General features: G+C 48.9%; 1 protein-coding gene across 7 annotated transcripts in view; it reads right to left on the minus strand.

Annotated features, from left to right (window-relative positions):
• LOC136114956 (netrin receptor DCC-like) overlaps positions 1-19,739 on the minus strand; it is a 333,036-nt gene that overhangs the window by 253,075 nt on the left and 60,222 nt on the right. For 2 of the 7 annotated variants that reach the window (XM_071801762.1, XM_071801761.1), the window contains exon 1: positions 8,991-9,536. The exons of the other annotated variants lie outside the window; for them this stretch is intronic. In XM_071801762.1, the coding sequence (XP_071657863.1) occupies positions 8,991-9,081 (91 nt within the window). In that variant the 5' untranslated portion in view covers positions 9,082-9,536. Of the gene's footprint in view, positions 1-8,990; positions 9,537-19,739 lie in introns of those variants that run through there. 7 annotated transcript variants of the gene reach the window in all.

Below are 19,739 nucleotides of genomic sequence, written 5' to 3' on the forward strand. Positions count from 1 at the left end.
ACACGACCCATTTCCCCCCCATATGGGAACAGAACATTTATTTGCAAAGGCCGGCGCCCGGCGAAGGGTGATGAGGGAAACTCCTGGTGATGCAGGAGATGTCAGGAACAATCAGAACTAATGAAATAGTTATTGCTCGCAGGTATTTGGCATATTAATGCCCAGAGACAGAGCTCATTTAGCGAGCCAGAGCCTGGCAATATAAATTATCAGCCACTCCAATCCGACCGCACTCCACGTTTAAGGGCCATTTGAATTGTGCTCAGGTAGTTTCACTCATCTGCAATCTGAGGAATGTGTTAATAAATAGCGGGCTGAATCACACCATTGATTTGTAAGTGGAATTTCCCATTAAAACCTGTCAAGAGCATTACTTTCAAAAAAATTAATGGTATAATATAGCCCAGGGTTCTGCTATAACATACTCCTGACGGTATAGCTCTCCGGTCTCATGATGATGGATAATCTTGTTTATTGCGGATTGCCACTGGAGTTTCTTGCTTTCATACTTCTGCTGTCGCCAGAGCAGCAGCTGGTGTCCACCTCTGGTGGGAAATCCATTAAAAAGTCTTTAAAAATCATAATTCTACACCTTTCGTTCCCCTTTCCCGAGGAGAAACGTTTGTATGGCCGCTATCTCCAAAAACCTTGACTTTTCTCTGCGGGTGTGAGCTTGTTCTCCCAAGTCTGGTGGGTTTGGTGTCTTTTGGGAAACGAGCTCTTCCTGTAGTTATTAACAGATGTATTTGCCGTTCCTGGCATGTTTGGTGACATCTGATATGGAAAGCAGGAGTAATGAGGAACCGCAACAGCCGGGATTGGGCACACATGGGGACTCTTCAGCCTCTACAGGACTTGGGGAATTTGGGATGGAGGCAGATTCAGCTTATGTAAGGAAAAAGAACCAAGAAGGAAGGGAGGATCAAGAAGAGTAAAGAAGGAGGAGGAAGAAAGAAGAAACAAGAAGAAACGAAGTAGAAAGAGAAACAAGCAGCAAGAAGAAGCGAGAAGAAAAGGAAGAAAGAATAGAAAGAAGGAAGAAGAAGAGAGAAGAGGAGAAGAAGGGAGGAAGGGAGGAAGGAAGGAGGAAAAAGGAAGCAAGGAGGAAGAAAAGAGGAGGAAGGAGAAGGAAGAGTAAAGAAGAAGAAGAGTAAAGAAGAAGGAAGAAGAAAAAAGAAGAAAGAGTAGAGGAGAAGAAGGGACGAGGAAGGAGAAGGGAGGAAGGAAGGAATGGAGGAAGGGAGGAAGGGAGGAAGGGAGGAGGAAGGAAGGGAGGAAGGGAGGAGGAAGGAAGGGAGGAAGGGAGGGAGGGAGGGAGGGAGGGAGGGAGGGAGGGAGGGAGGGAGGAAGGAAGGAAGGAAGGAAGGAAGGAAGGAAGGAAGGAAGGAAGGAAGGAAGGAAGGAAGGAAGGAAGGAAGGAAGGAAGGAAGGAAGGAAGGAAGGAGAGTAAAGAAGAAGAAAGAAAAGAAGAAGAAAGAAGAGTAAAGAAGAAGGAAGAAGAAAAAAGAAGAGTAAAGAAGAAGAAAGAAAAGAAGAAAGAAAAGAAGAAGAAAGAAGAGTAAAGAAGAAGGAAGAAGAAAAAAGAAGAGTAAAGAAGAAGAAGGAAGGAAGAAAGAAGAAAGACAAAGAAAAGACGAAGAAAGACAAAGAAAGAAGAAAAGGAGTATTATTTTATTGCATGCTTGAGATTAAAATCATTTCCCACTCGATTCCAAACGAAACGACTGGCAATGAAGCGATGGCGCCCAGGAGTTGGGGTGGCCCGGAGCCAACACAGCCCCGTACAGGGAATCTCCCCCTCGCTCAGGATCGGCAAATTTCCTCGTTAAGGGAATTAACGGCACCACCCCATTTGCGACTGGTTGGTTGAGCACAAACCGCGACTCGCAACCTCCGGCCGTCACCGTCCTGGCGGCGATATCATTTTCCATCGATTGTAATCGAGTTCTATTAATGGCGTAATTCAATTAGACGCAAATCAAGAGAGGACTAATACTTTTAGTAACGTAACATCAGCTTCCGACAAATTCCCTGCCCAGATGGAAAAGCTTGATGGAGTTACTGGTAACACAATATCCCCCTCCAGAGAGATGTTAATGACCCTTTTAATATCAATACAGATTAAGTTGTGGAGAATCAGCGTCTATGTGTAACAGAACTGAATATATTCCTCATAACACATCTGCTATTCCAAAGCACACAGTTATTTTAATTTCCACAACCTGAGTGTATCTCCTTACTCTTAACGCCAAAAATGATGAGTCGGAAATCTAAAACGACAAAACACTATCATTTTTGCAAAAAACGTTGTGCATACAACAAAAAAGGGACAAAGCAGGAAAAAGGATTTTCGCTTTTGAAATGACTTGTGAAAAATGAGGAAAAGCTCCACCCAAAATCATAATTAGTAATTCCAGACCTACAGAAAAGTAGCAATTGGTCCTTCCTTGGGATCTGGCACAAGACAAGAATTCAAACCTCAACCCGAGCAAGAAACACATCGATTCTTCAGCAGTCAACATGTTGGTCCGTTGGGTCCCACCATGACCACGATCCATTGGGTCCCATCATAACCTTGGTTGGTTGGATCCCACCATGACCACAATCTATTGGGTCCCACATCATGACCTTGGTCTGTTGGGTCCCACCATGACCTTGGTCCATTGGGTCCCACCATGACCTTGGTCCGTTGGATCCCACCACAATCTTGGCCCAATGGGTCCCACCATGACCACGATCCATTGGGTCCCACCATGACCACGATCCATTGGGTCCCACCATGACCACGGACAGCTGGGTCCCACCATGACCTTGGTTGGTTTGATCCCACCACAACCTTGGCCCGATGGGTCCCACCATGACCTTGGTCCGTTGGGTCCCACCATGACCACAATCTGTTGGGTCCCCTCTCGTGACTGCAGTCCATTGGGTCCCATCATGACCTTGGCCCATCGGGTTCCACCACAACCATGGTCCGTTGGGCCCCACCATGACCTTGGTCTGTTGCGTCCCACCATGACCTTGGCCCGTTGGCTCCCACCATGACCACGATCCATTGGGTCCTACCATGACCACAATCTGTTGGGTCCCCCCCCGTGACCACAGCCTGTTGGGTCCCACCACAACCATGGCCCATTGGGTCCCACCATGACCACAGCCTGTTGGGTCCCACCATGACCATGGCCCATTGGGTCCCACCATGACCACAGTCCGTTGGATCCCACCACGACCTTGGCTCGTTGGGTCCCACCATGACCACGGTGCTTTGGGTCCCACCATTACCACAGTCTGCCGGGTCCCCCACCTTGACCCCAGCCTGTTGGGTCCCACCGTGACCGCAGCCCATTGGGTCCCACCACGACCACGGTCCATTGGGTCCCACCATGACCACGGTCCTTTGGGTCCCACCATGACCACGATCCATTGGGTCCCACCATGACCACGACCTGTTGAGTCCCACCATGAGCACAATGCGTTGGGTTCCCCGATGACTACAGCTTGTTGGGTCCCACCATGACCTTGGTCTGTCGGGTCCCAGCACGACCACAGTCTGTTAGGTCCTACAATGACCTTGGTCAGTTGGATCCCACCATGACCTTGGTCCGTTGGGTCCCACCATGACCACAACCTGTTGGGTCACACTGTGACCACAATCCGTTGGGTCCCCCTCCATGGCTACAGCCTGCTGGGTCCCACCATGACTGCGGCCCCTTGGGTCCCACCATGACCACGGTCCGTTGGGTCCCACCATGACCACAGTCCGTTGGGTCCCACCATGACCACGATCCATTGGGTCCCACAATGACCACGATCCATTGGGTTCCACAATGAACACAACCTGTTGGGTCCCACCATGACCACGGTCCGTTGGGTCCCACCACGACCACAGTCCATTGGGTCCCACCACGACCACAGTCCATTGGGTCCCACAACGACCACGGTGCTTTGGGTCCCACAATGACCACGATCCATTGGGTCCCACAATGAACACAACCTGTTGGGGCCCACCATGACCACAATCTGTTGGGTCCCCCCCATGACCGCAGCCTGTTGAGTCTCACTGTGACCGCAGCCCGCTGGGTCCCACTGTGACCGTGGCCAGTTGGGTGTCCTCAGCACCAGGCAAGAGCAGAAGGAAAGTTTTATGGACTTTTTTCTTCTTCTGAGCATGAGAAGGCAAAGAAGACAAAGGAAAAAAGGAAAAGAATACAGCCAAAGGTCCTTTGGAACCTTTTAAAACGTCTGTCTTCTTCCACCGATGCTTCCCAGCGCAATAAAAAAGGACTGTTGAGCCTAGAAACTCAAAATAATGCTTTTAAGATGCTTTTTAGTCCTTGGATAGAGGTGAAGAGTCTCAGAGAGAAACTCAGGGAGGTTCCTGCACGAATTCTGCACCGAACCAGGACTTTTGGGTAGCGGTGGGACAAGGATGGACGACCCAACTCTGCACGGCACCAACGCCAGGCCAAGATAGTCCACGTCTTGCTCAGAAGTCAACTCTACGCTGAGGGAAGAACGTCCAGCACGGCCCTGGGGAGTCCTGTCTTTAGAAAAAACCTCTCGACACCATTATATCAATTGACCTTGGCCGGAGTCGTCACGGTTCGTCTAATTAGCGCTTGTGGAGCTTGACAGACACGTCCAGCGGTTGAGACACTTGCAAACTCCAAACCTGATTTGGTTGCTCAGCGCTTCTATGTCCCTCCTCTAAATATACTCCGTGTAAAAGGGACGAGGAACCCAACCAAACCTCTAAAATAAGAGTGATGAGGGCGCTTCAAAGATGCGTAGATGAGGTTCTTGTTCTTGCTGTAAGAGCCCAGTGGAGAACAACACTGAAGAAGTTTCATTGAGTCAAATCTCTTGGCTGCTCAGGATGCAGTTTCCCAAAAGAGATGGAAATCGATACAAAAAACTCTGGAGATGACAAAGTCGGGGGTTGTTCACCTTCTGTTCTCAGTGCGACCACGGGCCGGCGCACACGATCAATCCAATTAAACCGATTCTTCATAAAGCACCAGGAAAACAACCAAAATCACCCAAACGTCACCAGTCTCCCTGTTTTAAACTCAACTTTGCGGGGTCAGAAGATGCCCCGTTTTCAAGATATCCAAGACAATGCTATTCCTGCAGCTCCTCTGTTTGACAACCGCGATTTCGCTGAAATTTCGCGCGGCAATTTAGAGTCGTTACCAATGTATTCTGAATACTTCAGAGCATTTATAACGTTACAGCACATATTGACATTACCATCGACAAATGACTGAAATGGAGACGTTTAACCACGCGTTTATCATGCCTCTCCGAGAATTCACCTTCCTTTATAGCACAGGTATCTCCAAATTCTCGAGCGCGATGTTCTGTCATTACCCCAATTTAGCTGCAGCCCTTCACGTCAAAGCTGCAAACGCGAAACGTCGTCAAAAAGGTTTACAACTACACGACGTGTTACCTCTCAGGAATAATACACTGTATTTTAGCAGTGAATTTACTGTCAGAAATCAACAGATGTGCTCTGCTTGCAGTCATCGCTTTCTATAGTTTGATGGGTTTTCCTTCCAGGAGGTTGAACAGGAGCCCCAAAGGAACAAATCTCAAGCGCCCGAGGCTCTCCGCCAATATTAAAAAAAGGATTCCCGAGCATCCTTTATCTCGCAGAGAAGAATAAAATTGCTTTTCAACAGCACAAGTGGTCAAACAGATTGAGAAGTTTCTAGAAAGGTGGGGAGGAGGAGACGGACAACGGACACATTTATTTCCCAATAATAACTGAGGCCGCAAAGCGCGATGTCAGGGACATAGGGACACGTTCGAGAAATAAAAAATCAGGTCAACATTTCACCCAAGGGATAATTTTAACAGAGCGAGGGGATTTTTTTTTGTCTTTAGTTAACTAATCATGGCGGAACACAAACTTCTTCCACCCTTTACACTACAACCCCCTTTTCCACCACGCAAACCCATTGTAGAGTTTTATCCTTCCACGCCAGCAGGAAACGCTCGATTTTGTGGCATTATTTGCTCTCGTAACGCTTCTAAAAGCGCTGCCGGCCCTCTAAAGGACATCTGGTGGAAAATCCACGTGCCCAGCAACTGCTCAATGACTCTCAAAGTTATTTTAGCTGTGGCGTCTCTGTTAGAAGAAGCCAAGCCAGGCGTCCCACGCAACACAAACTTCAGGGCCGAGCTCAGGTAGAACCCAAATTACTCCAGGATGGGATTAACGAGCAGCCCCACGGGTTTGCTTCCAAAGTGGAGATGTATTTATTAATCATTTCCATCTTGGAAGCCCTTAGTTTAGACCACAAACCTTTAACAGTCCTGCCCCAAAGATCTTGCTGTCCCAGCGTAAAACAGGCGATCGCAGCCAAATGGAGAAATGTTGATGGTGCTGGAATGTCTTGGGTCATAGAATAGATCTTTCACGCTAAGTTTTGTGTTAGGAAGGGCAAGGAAGTAGCTGTCAAGGATAAATGAATCACATATGAGATCCAGACATCGCTACACTTGGTATAAACGCCACTGAAAACATTCTGGATTTAAAGTCCGCGTCGGTCCTAAAAAAAGCCATAAACCAAGAAGAGCTGAACACAAAACCACTCAAGAAACTCTAGAAAGGAGACGGCTGCTCCAATATAAATCGCTCACCCTCAACTAAGCTCATTTCTACTAAAACCCTTGGAGGTGACGCCGCTCCTGTGCTACCTGTGGCAGCTCCCGGGCCTGGGAACGCGGAGGGCGAAGCGGCAGCGCTGGAGCCGTGGCCGTGCTGACAGGTCCCCGTGATTTATACTGCACCACAGCAAGAAGTGAGCACCAGAGCAGCGGCCGGCGCCGAATCGCTCGCCCACCTCGAGTGCGAGTCGAAGGCACCGAACGCAAAAGTCATTACTAAAAAGGACCTTTGAGATGGAGTGAAATTCCTGATTTAACAACAAAAAAAAGGAATGTATGTTGTGGTTACTTTAATACATCAGCAGAACAAACCGTCCAGAACCATAATAATCAAATACTCCAGAATTTGCATCTGCCAGGAATACATTTTGCATGATCTCCTTCCAAAATGGCAAACGCTGCCCATCATCTATTCTTCACCCCACATACACCTTTTTAACCAGAAAAAGTCCAACGTTGCGCTTTACTTTTTTGTCTCGTCCCCCAAAACGTTTTGCGCCTCAAGCCGGGCGCCCGCGGATGCGTCGTTGGGTACCAAAGTTTGGCACGTGCCCCCGCGCTTCGGGCAGCGGAACCGGCCCCGTCGTGCAGCATCTCCCTTTGTTCCACCAGCGTTTGCTGCCTGTGCCCTGCCTGCTCCTCCTGCCTGCACCTCCCCAGTGGAAAACCCACCGTGAGCAAGCAGAGCCGGCAGCTTTGCCCAAGGAGGGGTAAAATCTGCTTGATTTTACTTAAGGATGGCGACAGGGATGCTCGGGGAAGCACCAACTCAGCCCAGGGCTGCGACGCTGGGCAAACTTTGCCCATTTGCAGCTTGCGAAGCGCAAGGAAGCGGGCGCAAAGCAAAGACGCCGCCTTCGAGATGGGCGTCGCGGACACCCGCGTATCATCGACGGGGTGGGAATCGCAGGGTCGAGACGTGCGGCTGGAAAACAGCCTGGCTTGTTTTGTCCGTGTGTCGCCCAAAGGGGTTTGCAGCACGTTCGGCCCCTGACACAGCAGCTGGGGCACCCACAGAGGCTCTCGCTCCATCCCCTTCTCTGGCAGCAGAGCTGCAAGTCAATCACCTTTTTCCCCAGGGAGCATCACTGCCATGTCTCCCATCTCCCAGCCTTCGAGCTGGAAAAGCAAGAGACACACGAGGTTCACAAGAGAGACGCGTATTCATCATCCTGCTCCGGGTTAGCGGTCCCACCTTCCACGCAAGTAATGGCAGAGGACACCGCTGCGGACACACACGCAAAATAAACCTCTCGCTGTGGCAAAGCAGCATCTCCCAGCTCACTCGCTAACTCCCCAAAAGCAAAAGACCCAGGTTTGTGGCGAGGAAGCACCACCTCCGATTGCCATTTGCATACAGCTGAGAACCTGCGCTTGGCCAGAAAACACCGAGGATTCTTTGCTTTTTTAGCAAAACGTTTCATCTGCAGCACTTTCCCCATCACAAAAACCCCTGCTTTAGTGCTGGCGTGCGGGGAGTTGGTTCCCATTGTTCCTCCGGCGCTGCCGCCAAAGCGATGTGCGCAGACCTGTGCTCGCCTCCTTTATTTCTTGTTGCTGTTGTTCTTTTGCAGGCTCTCCCTTTTCTCAAGGTTTCTCAAGTGACCCTTGGTTGCTTTTGGAGAGAATTAAACGAGCAGCGGAGGGGAATATTCCCTCGCATCCACCATGCACTGACACCCTGCAAATCAAAGCTGCACTTTCTTAGTTCTTAACACTTCTTGGCTCGCACTCTTTTATTTTAGAATATGAAACACTGCCGAGTCCTTCTCTACCTCACAGGCAAGCACCCCCAGAGCACCGTCTCGTCTCTCCCCTCCGCACATTTGCCATTTTTAATTAGAAAGCACGGCGAGAGGTGAATCGCAGCCCTGCTGGAGTTGGGAGATGCTTTGCGGGTAACTGCGCTTTCTGCCCAACTCGCCTGCTGCTTCGATTCCTTCACCCACCAAAGGCAACAAACCCCTTCCTTTGGTTGCAGCACAGACCCCCCAAAGCTCCAGGCGGATAAATCGGGGTGCTGAAGGCATTAGGAACTAACCCCGCACAAATTATACCACATTTCTGCTTTATCTTGCAGGGATTTCCTTCTTGCCAACGCTGCCCTTTCTCTGCACAAGGCGCTTCTAACCCCGATTCTCCGAGTGGCAAGTGACGCTAAAAAGCTCCAAACAACAAAACCCCCCCAAAATCAAAGCACGCAGACCAAACCCCACTTGCAAAGCGGGGGGAGGGGGGGGGAAAGTCTGTTAGCACCAGAAAAACAAGCACATCGCTTCGGGAAAAATAGAAATAAAGGTAGAAATGAGACTTACCCGAGACTGGAGGGTGCAGGTTCGCCAGTGTAAACCCGAAAAGGAGCCAAACCAGCTTTGGTACCCAGCCACATCCAAGACTATTCTCCATATTTCACCACACACCTACGGAGCGGGATCCTGAGCAGCAGCCGCACATGCAGGCGCAGCCTTTTCTCCCTCGGTGCTTTTTGAAACGATTCGGATTTTTGGGGCGCTCAGCAAAGGGGGAAAGGGTGAGGAAAAAAAGGAGAAAAGAAAAATAAAGTTGCATTCAGTCCAAAAGGCTCCGGGCGCGGAGGGAACTAACTCGACGAGATGGAGAAGGATGGGGAAGGGTCCTCCCACCGCTGGGAAAACATCCAGAGGAAAAATCCTTGGAAAAAATATAAAAATCAAAGGAATCGGAGCGGCGGCGGCTCCATGTCCAACGCGATGAGGAAAAATAAGGCAAAATATTAAAAAATGAGGGGGGGGTGAAGCGGTGGCGCGTTGGGGGGGTTTGGGGGTGCTCGGCGGAGCGGCGGCGGCCGGAGGGGCCGCGCTGGGTCCCGGCTGGTCCCGGTTTGTCCCGGTGAGGCGGTCCCGGTCGGTCCCGGGTTCGCGGCCGAGCGGCCGCGGGGCGGGGGCCGCGCGCGGGAAGGGAGGGGGGAGGAGGAGGGGGGGGCGGGCAGCGCGCGCGGGGGGCGGGCAGCGCGCGCCGCAGCCGGCCCGCCGGGGAGCGCGAGCGCCCTCTAGGGGCCCGCCCAGGGGAAGGGAGCGCGGCCCCACAAGGCGGGGGGGGGCGAAAAACTGGGAATTCGGCCTTTTTTACCTTTTTTTTTTTTTTTAATTATTAATATTCAGTCCAGCACCTCTCGGTCTCATCACACAGAATCCCAGAATGTCAGGGGTTGAAGGGCCCTGGAAAGCTCATCCAGTGCAATCCCCCATGGAGCAGGAACACCCAGCTGAGGTTCCACAGGAAGGTGTCCAGGCGGGTTTGAATGTCTGCAGAGAAGGAGACTCCACAACCTCCCTGGGCAGCCTGGGCCAGGCTCTGACACCCTCACCCCAAACAAGTTCCTTCTCATATTTAAGCAGAGGGGCAGGAGAACCTCTCTGACCTACTGACCACCCCTTCTAACCCACCCCAGGTACCATTGGCTTCCTGGCCACAAGGGCCCAGTGCTGGCTCATGCTCACCCTGCTGGCCCCAGGACCCCCAGCTCCCTTTCCCCTCCACTCATCACCCTCAGTATCAAACACCCACACATCCAGCACTCTTTTAAAATCACAGAACCATTCTGGGTGGAAAAAACCCTCAAGATTAACACTCACCCAACACTAAACCACATCGCTAAGAACGCTACGCATCCACGGAGCGGAACTGTGGGACACTGCTATGCTCTTGGAAGGATTAAGGAGACTTTTGAACGTTGTCTTTTAGTTTACTGTAATACTTTTGCTTTTTTTTTAGAAAAATTTATTAGTTTAAGAAGGATTGTCCTTGAAGCCAGAACACAGAAGTCATATATTTCAGTGAATCAAGTGCATAATAAATCAGCGCATGTAATTATTCCCACCTTACTTTTCTTGTATTTGCTGCTATCTCTGTGCCTTAGAGAGGTGACATAGGTGAGACTCGACACTATATAAGTCCTTTTGTGATGGGGCATAGAGTTGTTCAGGTTGGAAAAGTCCTTTAAGATTGAGTCCAAGCATTAACCCACCCCTGGCACTGCCCCATGGCCCTGAGAACCTCGTCTCTGTGTATTTCCAACCCCTCCAGGGATGGTGACTCCAGCCTGTTCAATGCCCCACAGCCCTTTAGATGAATAAATGTGTCCTAATATCCAATTTAAACCTCCCCAATGCAACTCGAGGCCGTTTCTTTGTGTCCCTGTGTCCCCTCAGCTCCTGTTCTCCAGCTGAACCCCCCAGGTCCCTCAGCTGCTTCTCATAACTTTTAGTTTAAAACCATCACCCCTTGTCCTATCCCAACAAACCCTGCTCAAAAGTCTGTCCCCATCTTTCTTATCAGCCCCTTTTAAGTATAAAAAAGCCACAATAAGGTCTAGATTGAGCACCTGAGCGAGCTGGTCTAAGAGGGGGAGCTGCTGTTTAGAAGCACGAAGATGGGACGTGGTGACCACGGTGGTGGCTCCGTGTGAGAGTGAATTTGGGATCGGTGAGAACCAAGAGCCCCGACACCCACATAAACGGCACCTCGGCGGGGAGAGGATTCCAACCCCAGCGCGGATGCTTTTTCTTCTGGGATTCTGCACGACTTTAAATGAGAAGAATTTCAAGTACCCAGTAAAACAAGATGGTTTGCCTGCAGTCCTCGCTTTGTCTTAATTAGAGCGTGTGGTGCCTCGGGTCAAAGCGTCGCCCGCAGCCGAGGAACCTGACCCTGGGCAGCTTTCCTTGGCCGCTCTCCACCAGCTTTTCCTGCGAGCAAAACAAGACATCCCTTTCTCCAAAACTGTGTTTCTGCCGCTTCTTGCTCTCCATCTGCAAGTCGCTTCTGTTTTGTCTGGTTTTGCTCATAGTTTGGTCTCCGTGACCTCCCTTCGCTCTTTTCTCACTCCATCACGACCAAAATTACAGCCTGTTTTCCAACTTGTAGCCACATCGAGGTGGGAGTTTCTTCCCGAGGTTCTACCTGGTTTTTGGGGACCTTTCTCTACGAAACATCACTCTTGACCGCAAAACAAAGGAGCAGGTGCGAGTCTATATGACCACAAGCTGCGCTGGAATCTATGATTTATGTGAAGCCTAAAGAGTGAAACGTGGCCAGGGCAAAGCAGGGAAATATTCTATTTATTAAAAAAAGACATAGAAAATGTGCATTTGTCAACCCAAGGCTAAAGAGTGAACAGGATTATTGATACAACCACACTCAGTATTTCGAGGTATCACTGAGAGCTTCTGCAAGTTCTACATCTTGCTTTTCCTCTTGCATTTTTGCACGTATTCTAGTAGTGAAAACATAATAATTCTCACTAAATTGCATATGAAATTAAACAACGACCCGAATATTAAAAGCAGCCACTCACTCTCTAGCTCTCCCGTGGAGTTCGACGGCAAGCGGGTATTTTTTCCACCTCCTAAGCAAATGTTAGCGGAGGACAAACAGAAGGGATGCGAACCAAGCGGAAAATAGGCAAGCGTTGCGATTCCTTCTGCCGTGATCGCTCTTCTTTTAGCCTTGAGCTTCTTGGGGAACAGGCTGTCGACTGCGCTTCACAAATGGGGGAGCAGGTTTGCACCGCTCGACTCCGTGATGAAAGGCTGGTGTGTGCCTTAAAACCGGCTCCACGTTCCTCAGCCAAACCCGTGCCATGTTCGGAGCCAGAAAACAATGGGAATCCCAGGCTGAGAAGTTAGAAGAGCGAGGTTAAAATAACTCACAAGGCCGGAGGTTTCCATTCCTAGCGCAAAATGAAAATCCCGAGCTGTTCCGCACTTCACCACTTTTCCTAAGATCTGGTTCCCTCTACCTCAAGAGACCTGTTCAAAAACTTGAGCGTTTCTTTCAGCGACTTTTCCATCCCAATAACCATGTTGAAGGTGCTATTATCCAGTGTAAGATTATGTGCAATTACCTCCTTCTCATGTAATTTTGCTCTCCGGAATTACCACTCCCCTTTCATTTGTTACAAGGAATATTTCCTCCACCTTTACGAATTCAGCCAGCTCTGCGGCACATCAGAACACATAATTTCCTCGCGCGCGCTTAAGTGCCTTTTAAACATAATTAGAAAATGGGTGCGAGTCAAACGAAGCCGCGGTGAAGTTCTCTCCTACCTGTTTTTCTCCCACCAACCTTCACCCATCAGCACCTCATTCCTTTATTTCTCTACGTTTAGCTGGCGCTTTGCTTAATCTAAGCATTAAATAGCCCCAATAACGACTGCGTTGATGTTACATAGAATTTAGTCTCCAGTATTGGATTCTTTGCCATGAAAACCCAGCCCTAGCGCTCTATAACTTCTTGTTTTCCTGCAATTAGTTTGATCACCGTCCTTGTTTTCCCCCAAGCTGGTAAATCCTCATGTTATTTTCTGCGGAGCCCATGTGTTGGTTCACATGCACCAAGCAGCTTCTAAATAAGCGTCCGAACAGAACCGAAGCTGAAATAACTCCAGGCTGAGCGATAAAACCGTCACATTGCCACAGCGGCGCACACCAGGATCCTTGGCCATCCCCAAACAGGCGTCCTCCTGCTTTAAATTCCCCAATATCAGCCGTATTTCTCCTGGAGTTCAACTTTTCAACTTGCAGCTTTACCTTTTCCTCCCTTATTTCAACAAAATAAATGAGTTCTTCCCCCTTTCCTCCTCCAAGAACTTCACATCTCTCTCTCTATCGTGTGCTGCTTTACGGGCATATTAATAAAGTAACACTGCTTGATTGAATTATAACCCCTTGGCATTTTGGCCGCCTTCATTTTGTGCTCTGAGATCAAGGCAGAAGAACCATCACGAGTCCATCATCAAATGGACCACGGCACCGTGGTTCCTCCGTTGATGATTCTGGCGGCTCAAACTTACGGAGCAGAAGCAGCGAGAGCCCAGCAAACTTCACTCTTCTCCATTTGCGCCGATCCCCGTTATAATTCCAGATGGGCATTTTCTTCGGTAAAGTTGCCTTTCTGGAAAGCACAACAACTGATAATTCTCTAGAGGATCTCAATCAAAAACTGACGACTTTTCTCTACACAAGCGGATGCTGGGCGAACCGTGGACTTTTCTGGACATCGAGCCACGCGGGAATCAGCTCAGCCTTAGAAATTGAAGGCAGTGACCTTCCCGCAGAGCAAAACGCAGCCGTGCAATTCTCAGCGACTTCACATCTGACGTTCAGGTGCCTCTGGAGCATTATGTTCTCTGCTGGATTGCCAAGAATCCTCTTCTAAAGCCGTTTTGAAGTCTCCTGGAAAGGTTTGTTTTCCCTAAAGAGAGCGAGGACAAAGTACTTTGTGCCAGCGCACGCTACAAAACCGCAGTGATTCGCATCTCCCGTGGCACAAAGCGCTTGGCCTCGCGCGTTTTCCTGAAGGTTACGTGAAACCCCTGCCCAACGCGGCGCGGGAAACCAGAGCGCGCCCTTGGAGAGATCCTGGCGCTTACGTGGGGAAGCTGCCTGGGAGAGTTAAGCCTGAAGAGTGAATTCGCTTCATTATTAATGATTTTGGAAGGCACGCTCCTTTTCTGACAGCTTTCAGGAACTATCCGCTGTGTTTTCCAGGTTCCAGATGCCTTTTGCTGTACTCAGCTCTCCAGGGAGCAAAGTGTTGTGAGTCACTATGTCTCTTCTTGCCAAATCTCTCCTCCTCTACCCCAATTAGTCCTTCCCACCACATGTACCCCCACCCTGCAAACATCAGGAACCTGTTACCCCCTCCCTGCACCTCAATTTCTGCCTTTTTAATAGTTCAGAGTGAATCTTGATGGTCGGAGCGTCGTGCTCAGCAAATGCTGCCGCTCCCCAGAGAAGGTGCTGGAGGAATTCCAGCGTTAACCCCTTGTCCTAAACCGCCCCCGCGCAATCCTGACAATGTTCTTTTTGCCTTCAATTTTTGCCGTGTAAAATGTAGATGTTTCCAGCTGACCTGAGCATCTGAGGTTCTTCATTATAATAAATTAACCCCCCTTTCCCCAGTTTGAATGCATCACAGGCTGTCAAAAGGTTCTCAGGGACGTGAACAAGCAGACAAACCCACTGATGCCGACGGATCAGGCGCGAGAGATGAAAAGCTTTGCTACGTCAGTCAATAGCACGTCTCGGAGGATTACGGCTAACGCTCCGCTAATATATTAAAATACGGATGGTTTTGAGCTAATATTAAATAATAAGAAAGCAACTGTGTCCTGGGCTGCATCCAAAGGACGAGCAGCAGGTCAAGGGAGTGGATTCTCCTCCTCCGCTCTGGTGAGACCCCAACCTGCAGTTCTGCGCCCACCAACATAAAAGGGATGTGGACCTGTTGGAGCAGGTCCAGAGGAGGCCATGAAGATGATTTAAGAGCTGGGGCAGCTCTGCTATGCAGACAGTTGGGTTTATTCAGCTTGAGAAGGCGCCGGGAAGACCTCAGAGCAACCTCTGGTATCTAAAGGGACCTACGAGAAAGCTGGGGAGGGACTTGGGACAAGTGCGTGTTGTGATGGGACAAGGGGTGATGGGTTTAAACTGAAAGAGCGGAGATTGAGGTGGGATCTAAGGAAGGAATTCCTCGCCATGAGGGTGGTGAGACACTGGAACAGCTGCCCAGAGAAGCTGTGGATGCCCCATCCCTGGAGGGTCCAAGGGCAGGTTGGATGGAGCTTGGAGCAACCTGGTCTAGTAGAAGACGTCCTTACACATGCAGGGATTGAACAAGATGATCTTCAAGGTCTCTTCCAAACTATTCTATGATTCTTTCGCCTTGAACCTGTCCCTGTGGAGATCAGAAGTGACAGCGCTCGCAGAACGTCATTTTGGGATCAAAAAGACCATCAGCCACCCACAGGTCCCTCGATGAGCACCCAGGGTCACCCGGCCACCTCCAACAAGGGACCAGGGGGTGCACTTAGGGCTCAACTTTGGGCCAACTCCTTTCCACCGTCTACAAAGCATCAAAACTGCCGAGATCCTCTTGTGTACCCCACACAAATATTGCCTGAGGGGGCCGGGGCGGGCGCCACGTTAAACCACAGATTGCGCTTCACCCGCTAAACCTCTTTCCAACCTTCCTCTCCATTTTCTCCCGTCACGGCTCAGCGAACCCCGAGCGCTCGCCTCGACAACAAATTACGGCGCCGAACACGTTTGATTTTCATCTCCTGTCACCTCCCTTTGGAAAGCGTTGCGCCCGGGCCTAATTCTTGACACCATCCAGCTCCCCGGCGCAAATACCGAGGCCGCGTTCTCTCCCGCCGCGGCCCGAACTGCTGGTTGGGGACGTCAAGCCTGACAAGCAGAGCCCTGCGCTCTTCCCTCGGGGATTAAAGACGAGCATCTGCGCATTTCTATCTCTTTTCTCGGCAATTTGTTCAAACGCAAAGTCCTTTTACCAGGAGGGCTGTGTCCGAGATGAAACGAAATTGTAATGAGAGGAAAAACAGCCCCGAGCGGCTCAGCTTGCCCATGACAAACAGAACACCTAATGCCGCACCAAATGTATTATTTGCCGCTTCAAAACCTCTTTTTCCTTGTTGTTTCGGCCTGAAAAGCTACCGTATTTTTTTAATGGAGAGTCAACTGATGCTTGCAGATAAATTCTCATTACATCTGTTTCATCTCATTGCTGGGCTGCTAAAGAACCGTTCATTCACAACCCAAACCACCTGTATGTTACAATGCCATTTTTCTATAGGATGCGTTTCTTCTAGGAACATTTGGAATGGGAACGGTTGGACTCGATGATCCCGAGCGTCTCTTCCAACTGAAATGATTCTATGGATGCAACCCCACCGGTACCTTATTTTCTAATTCCTTCATTTATTCTGTTTCTTTCTACAAACTGATCACATCGCTTCATCCAAACCCAGAAGCATCAAAGTCTCTGCTAAGGTGGCAAGAGAAGACCAGGAATACAAAGGAGCCTCTCAAATTATAGCAAGTAAAATGCAAAGATAACACTATAACCTTTTTGAAGTTATACACGTCGTTAGCTCCTTTCTCTTCGTATTTAGATGATATTTCTCAATGGATATAAATCAATAAAGCTCCTAGATGTCAATTCCTATCAAGTTCTGTTCAAGGTGTTCTCATCCCTCTCCACTTCTTTTAATGTTAATTCAAATTATCATAGGAATATAATGGAAGTACCTCATAGTTATAGCTCTGGCTGAAAACCAAATCAATGGCTGATTGCAGGGAATCACTCTACTAAAAAAGAGTCTTATAATATCGGGATTAACTTATTTCTCCTAACGCTCCACAGATATTGCAAAGAGCTTTATTCATTTTAGCAAATGCCCAAGAGTCGAGTCAATACAACCACCAGGTCCTAGATCATATCTAGTTATAGAGTTCGGACAAAAAATAAGTAAAGAAACAGTAAATTTTGGGGTAAGATGTTTAAGATGGTGCAGAAGAATCCAAGACCCTGTCCTGTTGAGCCTCATACAACTCATGACCCATTGGGCTCTGAAGACTCAGGTACAACTTGGAAAGGCTCCTCAAGGCTTTGGAAACACAACCGGATTTACGGAAGATCGGGCAGACAAATGGCTCGGAAAACAGCCGTTCTTAGGCCGATGGTAGGCGGCAGCGAGGAGATCGATTAATAGGAAGATTAATAGGAAGAAGAAGGTGCGAAAAGTCAAGGTGAGGACGGACAGTGTATAGAACCTCAGGCTCATTTTGGTTAGAAAAGACCTCGAAGATCATCAAGCCCAGCCACTAACCCAACGCTGCCAAGTCCAGCTCTACCCCACGTCCCTGAGAACCTCATCTGTGTCTGTTCAACCCCTCCAGGGATGGTGACTCCAGCACTGCCCTGGGCAGCCTGTTCCAATGCCCAACAGCCCTTTGGGGAAGAAATTGTTCCTAATACCCAACGTGAACCTTTCCTGGCGCAACTTGAGGCCATTTGAGCCACGTTCAGCCACCGTCACCCATGTCCGTCTTCCTACAAAGTCAAGTTCCATCTTCCTCCAGCTATATTCATGAGTTTACACCAACCTCCTACTCACAGGAACTCTATCACCGCACTTTACGACTCCTTTGAAGACCTTCTCAGAGAACGCAGGAGTCCGTACGTATTTATTAATACAGTGTTAAGCAAATACTCTGCTATATACTATAGCAGTTCGCCTTCAAATGCCATAAACACTGCTTACAGCTGCTCTCCTGCTTCCTTTATATGAAAAAAAGAAGAATAAGCATCAGCCTCAGGGGGAAATAATCCATCCACTGTTAAAATGAGGTATTTCCCGTATCAAAATGTCAGGTTTAGTCACTTGGCACATTTCCTTCCCTGACGTGGTTTGTACCTACAACGGTACAGAACGGAGCAGCCCTTGCGCTCTGAATTCATCCGGCGGCTTTTTAAGGAGGAGGTTGTTTTATTTATTTCCCTCTGTGCTGCTGCAGATCATTTAATGTCATTGCCAAGGCTTGGAACATCATGAAATGTTCCCCCTTAGTTCTTTGAATGCAGCCATGAAGAGTTTACAAACCACAGTAACAGCATGTGTATGTGTTTATATAGATATATAGATATATATATATATGTAGGGCAGCTGAGGAATAAGGGCTTCAAACACACACACAAGCTCAGGCAATTTGCTTTGTTAATGCTTCTCATGCTTAAACAAAACGTGATGCATCCGCGTTACGTGCCCGACGCCAGTAAAGTTGTTACCGTAATAAACTCAACGTCTCCCTAAGTGTTTCAACCCCAAGATGTCATTGAATTATCGCTGCGAGATGCCGAGTTACGGTCAGAGCGGCACTGATGGCTGGTACGAGTATTTCCAAGTGTAGGAAGCACCTGGAGCTGCCCACAACTCAGTCACTGGGCTTCGGAAGTCAAATTTCATAGAATCATTAGGGTGGAAGAGACCTTCAAGTTCATCAAGTCCAACCATAACCCAACACTAAACCGCGTCGCTGAGAACCTCATCGGCGTGTATTTCCAACCCCTCCAGGGATGGTGACTCCAGCACTGCCCTGGGCAGCCTGTTCCAATGCCCCACAGCCCTTTGGGGAAGAAATTCCCCCAAATTTCCAACCTCAACCTCCCCTGGCGCAACTCCTCTTTATTATTATGAACAACCTGTAAAGCCAAACTACCGGTCATTCTCCAGCACAACCAGCACACAGAAGCATCTCTTGCAGCAACAGGAGATGAAAAGCTCATCCCTCCCACTGTGCGTTATCACCGTGCCCAATGGACTCCGCTCGCTATCAATTCCTTCCCCAGAATTAAATCACAACGGAGGAAAACACCCAACCGCACACAAATAAATATATACCAAAGTGAGAAAATGAAATTAGAGGCTGTATTTCAACCACAAGGTCTGGTTGTGGCTTGGGGAAGATGAACGAGTCTGGCCCCATAGGACTCTATCTTCCGAGGAGCAGCGTTCGCCGGCCGGGAGTTATTTATTCACCAATAACCAACGTATAAAAGGGCAATGTGGCAATCACTTAGTCCAGAAGCAAATGGACCAAACCCACACAACACCCACTAACGTTACCAAACAGAAACTCCCTAATTCCACATCCTGCTGGAGATGATTTTACAAAGAGATTTATCCATCCTAAATCTGGTATTAGAAATGTAGTTCTTTTAGGCTGAGCTCAGCCCCGTAGCCTCTGCGACGCTAACGCAGAAATACGGGTCCTTCTAAAGACAATTTGCCGTAAAACCTGCGCAAGGGCAAGATGATTTGCCCTTCACAGGACGATATAAAGTCTCCTTGGGACTTTCATAGCGCTCCCATAAAAAATCCGGGTCGAAGATACCGGTTTAGTTCCAGTTCTTTCCCGACACTGAAGTGTAAATAATGTGGTTTAAATTGCATCTTTTGATGTCGCTGTATGGTATTAAAACATAAAGAAAGTAGCGTATTCTGAATAATTAAGGGCAGCTGCAACTTGGCGCTCACCGGGTTCTTTTCTGGATTAAAACAGCCCTGATAAAATGAAATAACACTTTTAGGCTGCTGTCATGAGAGCAAAAATAGAGGGAGCGGAGATATGTGAAGCAATACCGAGGTAGAAATACTTGTCTATTAGCTTGTCACTCAGTGCACGCTGCAAAAATAAGAGATATGAGCACAAGCCATGTAA

Source organism: Patagioenas fasciata, chromosome Z, assembly GCF_037038585.1.
Source record: "Patagioenas fasciata isolate bPatFas1 chromosome Z, bPatFas1.hap1, whole genome shotgun sequence".
NCBI classification, from domain to species: domain Eukaryota; kingdom Metazoa; phylum Chordata; class Aves; order Columbiformes; family Columbidae; genus Patagioenas; species Patagioenas fasciata.